At 40.8% G+C, this 5,143-nt stretch overlaps 1 protein-coding gene across 1 annotated transcript; it reads left to right on the top strand.

The window, feature by feature from the left end:
* The first annotated feature begins 960 nt into the window (after positions 1-960).
* fzd10 (frizzled class receptor 10) lies at positions 961-4,672 on the top strand. Its single transcript, XM_084087676.1, has one exon. It carries the CDS (start codon positions 2,201-2,203, stop codon positions 3,941-3,943), a length of 1,743 nt encoding a protein of 580 aa, XP_083943802.1. The 5' UTR covers positions 961-2,200; the 3' UTR covers positions 3,944-4,672.
* The last annotated feature ends 471 nt before the right edge of the window (positions 4,673-5,143 follow it).

Genomic DNA, 5,143 nt, shown 5'->3' with positions numbered 1-5,143 from the left:
TATCCTGTACGCATTCAAGTATTTACGATTGATATGGGGTGAAGAATGGAAACTGCCATAGCATATGCTAAGAATGTCTTTTATGTAATTATACACCCACTTTTGCATATAAGGCCACTTGTTTGTATGTTGAGTACAGTATTTTACATATTCATTTAAAGCTTTGAAAAGGGTGCGGATTTATAAAAGCACTCAGTGTTGTGTATAATGTGATTTCTGGCACAACACAGTCTTTGTTACATGAGCATTGTAGTGAATTGTTCATTTGTGACAAGCAAGACATGTCAAAATGACATAATACATTATAAAAAATCATGTTTATGTTAGAAGAAAGAGGCTGTGGAGTGTCCAGGACAGTAAACATGTTGGTAATCCTGTATACATTTTTGATTTATGAATAAAATGAGATCAATGTTAATGTTCCTCAAAGAGACTTTGATTTTGTTCTAACACTATTTACATACAGGTATACCTTCAAGGGATAGTTCATCCAGAAATGTATTCATTTTTTTAGTTTCTGGTCCACATTCAGCTCCATAGTAGCCTATTTTTTATTTATTTTTTCTGATATGGAAGTCAATGGGGACCAGCAACCTTTTGGCAACTAACCCTTTACATTTTGAAAACTGTATGTGTTAAAAACATAAAATGCCAGCAAGAATGATGCTTGATGAACCACTGTAGTAATTCGGATAAAGCAACTTATATCATAGTTGCAATTTTTTTTTAAATCCTGATGTTTTCAAAATTCACATAATGTGTCAATTATTATGTTGGTGAACAAAGTTTCTTAAGTCTCAAATATTTATAACCAACTTTATTTTACTCATTAATTGAAACCCATTATTTAAAAAAAAAAAAAAACAGAAGGAACAGAAAGAAAGAAAGAAAGAAAGAAAGAAAGAAAGAAAGAAAGAAAGAAAGAAAGAAAGAAAGAAAGAAAGAAAGAAAGAAAGAGGGAACGTCAAAACTATGCAGAAGTAAAAGTCAACATTAAGTTTGTCTTGAAGATTAGCAAAAGTGTTTGATCATAATGGTTTCATGGTTTGGATTTTGTCATTCGAATTGCGTGGGATGAGAGTAGCCTACAGACTCGTATACTTCAGCCATCAGTTCTAGTTCAGTCAACAATAAAAAGCGAGGGGAATTTCAAGGAATAAAAACTCTCCTTTCTCTTCACTCTCTTCCCACAATGGTCGGAGCGTGAAAATCGTCAGTTGTAGAGAGAAAGGGGACACATCTCGACTGGAAAGCCACTGAATCCTTTTGGTTGTCCTCGGCGAGAGATTTATCGCTGACTTGCGCCGAAAAGTGTTTCGTAAATCATCAGAGGGATTTCGTCTGAGAGAGAAAACAACAACAATAACAAATGGCCAGTGAGTAATTTACTGTGATCTAGTGGTAAAGTGGTGACGACTGACTAGGATTTGAGGTCTGCACAGCCAGTTCCGCACGGTTTAAGGATAATCAGTGTGTCAGTTTGGGCTTTCTTATGTAAAACAGCTGTCTTTGAAGGCGGGTCTTTTGGCAGGTTAGTTCAGGACGGTGGCGGAGGAGCTCAGACACAGACAGCGCGCGAGGCAACGAACAACTCTTGACGGATAAACGGGGTGTCTGGAGACGAGCTGAAGTGAATATTCACACGTTTACCAAGCGGATTCATTCACCCATTTTCAGATGACTGTAATTAAATGACTCCGTGCCTTCAGTTTGGTCAGTTTGGATACATTTTGCGGAGGATGAATGAGGAAAGTAGCGCGAGAGCGAGTTGAAAAGTAAGTGTACTTTCGTGAGGGAAACAGACCGTCAGCATTATCGCACAGGAGAGGACCATAAGAGCTTTAGAAGAAGGAATTATCATATGTGAATTGAAAGAAGAAAAAAAAGAAAAAAAACTGTGTGAATCCTCTCTGTATGGTGAAAGCTTTCTAATATTTCTCATCTATCTAAAGATTTTTTGACAGATGTTTTTGAACTGAACTGATTGTTTGGAATCTGAGTTACTGACTCAGTTTGATTCGCTAAGGAAAACGTTTCCTTTTGTACTAATTCAACCTCATCCTTCTCATTTTTTGGGGGATACAATAACTTTTTTTCAGCTACAATTACGAAGAGTGACAATGAAACAACTTTTCTAGTAAAAATATAAGACTCTTTTTGAAAGAATAATCCACGCTACATGAGTTAATATTGAAAGACAATGTTTGCTGCAAATGTTGGACTTAGCCTTGTGCTGCTGTGCGTGGCCGGATTTTGTTCCGCTATCAGTTCCATCGACCCGGACCGGCCAGGCGAAGGAAGATGCCAGGAGATTGCTATTCCACTCTGCAAGGACATTGGCTACAACTTGACAGTTATGCCGAATTTAATGGGACATGAAGATCAAAGTGAGGCAGCCATAAAGCTGCATGAGTTTGCTCCGCTGATTGAGTTCGGCTGCCACAGCCATCTGAAGTTTTTCTTGTGCTCGCTCTATGCTCCCATGTGCACGGAGCAGGTATCCACACCCATCCCAGCATGCCGAGTAATGTGCGAGCAGGCAAGGCAGAAGTGTTCACCCATCATGGAGCAGTTTAACTTCCACTGGCCTGAGTCACTGGACTGTTCCAGACTGCCAAATAAAAATGACCCCAATTTCCTCTGTATGGAGGCACCTAACAACGGCACAGACGAGCCCCCAAAAGGATTCCACACTCTGCCGCCAGACTCCCGACCCCCTCGGCCAGGTAACAGCCAAGAACTGCCTATTAAGGAGAGGGTAGGTAAGGCGACATGCAGCAACCCTGGAAAGTTTCATTACGTACAGAAGAGTGAGTCCTGTGCCCCCAAGTGTTACTCCAATGTCGACGTGTACTGGAGCCAGGGTGACAAGCGCTTCTCCATGGTGTGGATTGCCATTTGGTCCATCCTGTGCTTCATCTCAAGTGCCTTTACCGTCCTTACCTTCCTCATTGATCCACAGCGCTTCAAGTACCCTGAGCGGCCCATCATCTTCCTGTCAATGTCTTACTGCGTCTACTCAGTGGGCTTTCTTATAAGACTTTTTGTGGGGGTGGAAAACGTGGCCTGTGACCGTGACAGCGGCGTTCAGTACATTATCCAGGAAGGCTTGGAAAGCACTGGCTGCACGATAGTCTTCCTCATTCTTTACTATTTCGGAATGGCCAGTTCCCTGTGGTGGGTCATTCTTACTCTCACGTGGTTCCTCGCAGCTGGGAAAAAATGGGGTCATGAGGCCATTGAAGCTAACAGCAGCTACTTCCATCTGGCAGCATGGGCCATACCAGCCATTAAGACCATCATGATACTGGTTATGAGAAAGGTGGCAGGAGATGAGCTCACAGGGGTCTGCTACGTGGGTAGCATGGATGTCAAAGCCTTGACGGGTTTTGTTCTTATTCCCCTCTCTTGCTACCTCATCATTGGCACTTCCTTTCTGCTTTCAGGGTTTGTGGCACTCTTTCACATCCGTAAGGTCATGAAGACTGAAGGAGAGAATACGGATAAGCTGGAGAAGCTGATGGTTAGGATTGGCGTCTTCTCCGTGCTCTACACGGTCCCCGCCACATGTGTCATCGCCTGCTATTTTTACGAGCGTCTCAACATGGATTATTGGAAGATTCTAGCAGGAGAGCAAAAGTGTACTGAGGACAGTAAGAGCGGTGAGGAGTGCGTGATGAAGAGCTCCATCCCAGCCGTGGAGATCTTTATGGTTAAGATTTTCATGTTGCTGGTGGTGGGCATCACCAGCGGCATGTGGATCTGGACCTCCAAAACGCTGCAGTCTTGGCAAAACATTTTCAGCCGCAAACTTAAGAAGAAGACGAGGAGGAAGGCTGCATGTGTTTTCACAGGAAGTGGACCTTACCTCAAGCCTCATCCTGCACTCAAAGGACATAAAACCAAGTACGAACCAGCAGGTCCTCCTGCAACTTGTGTATGAGCTGGGCCTCTATACACACACGAATGGCCAAGAAATAAATGCTGGACTTAGACAAACTGCTTTATAAAGAGACAAGCCAGCAGAGAACACAACATTGCTCATATTTATTATATGCAAACTTCAGATGCTACATCCCCAACAGGTTTTTTTTTTGGTTCTTAGTGCTTGTACTACATCTGAAACTTTGCTTCAGACTTTGGGGATCGTTTTGTGAAACAAAGAAAAAGGGAGCGAGTCCCTATTGCTGTCATTGGGATGCCTGTATCTTGTCATGTGCAATAGTTGTTTCCCTTAGTGACAGAGAAAAAGGGACTCTGATACTGTAGGGCTGTGATTAAAGACAATGAAAGGACTCGACAAACAATGGGTGTGAATGGCTCGGGGAAAAGCGGCTCCTCCGTGGCATAGTCGTGTGGCTTTTCAATGGAAATGAAGGCCGTGTCATACACAACTGCATTGACATTGTAGTGCAGCTGCTCAAAAAGGCCTCGGCAGAGAATGAACTGCCTATTTTTAGGCTTTTTCATGGAACAAAGTAAATCTTTAAGCACTAAATATTGCCAACACAAAGAGAAAAACTTGTTATTTGAGTTGTTTTGTACAGTGAGTTCATGCCCCCTGGTTTGTTTTGTTATACCAAGCTCTTTTTAATGTCCTACATACATTTGTGTATATTTCTAAAGGTTCATATTTTATAAGAATAAATAAAACATTTTAGTTTTAAATGTTTGACATGAAAAGCAAACGCTTTTATGATTTGTGTTGAGTTTGAAAAGTCATTCTGTCATGTTGTAATCTAATTTTAGAGATACGTCTGCTGGGAATCACTAGAGATTCAATTAATATTTGTCATCAGTCATACCTTACCAAACATCCCTAAGCTAAAACCCTCAAAACCTTAAAGGGATATTTTACCAGAAAATAAAAAATTGTCATCATTTACTCACCCTCATGTCGTTCCAAACCTGTATGACTTTCTTTCTTCTACAGAACAAAAAAGTCCAATACAATGAAATTCAATAGGGTCAACAACAACACTGAACCTCATTGAACTTTAATTGTATGAAGAAGAAAAAAAAAACTTTTTTTCAATTAAATTATTATTATTATTTTTAAATATTCATTTACTTATTTTGTGCTAAAGAAATATACAGGTTTGGAACAATGTGGGTGAGTAAATTATGACAGAATTTACATTTT

Source organism: Abramis brama (assembly GCF_963993115.1).
Source record: "Abramis brama genome assembly, chromosome: 16".
Classification (NCBI taxonomy): Eukaryota; Metazoa; Chordata; class Actinopteri; order Cypriniformes; family Leuciscidae; genus Abramis; species Abramis brama.
Note: the sequence above shows the minus strand (reverse complement) of the source record. Positions and strands in the feature narration are given on the sequence as shown.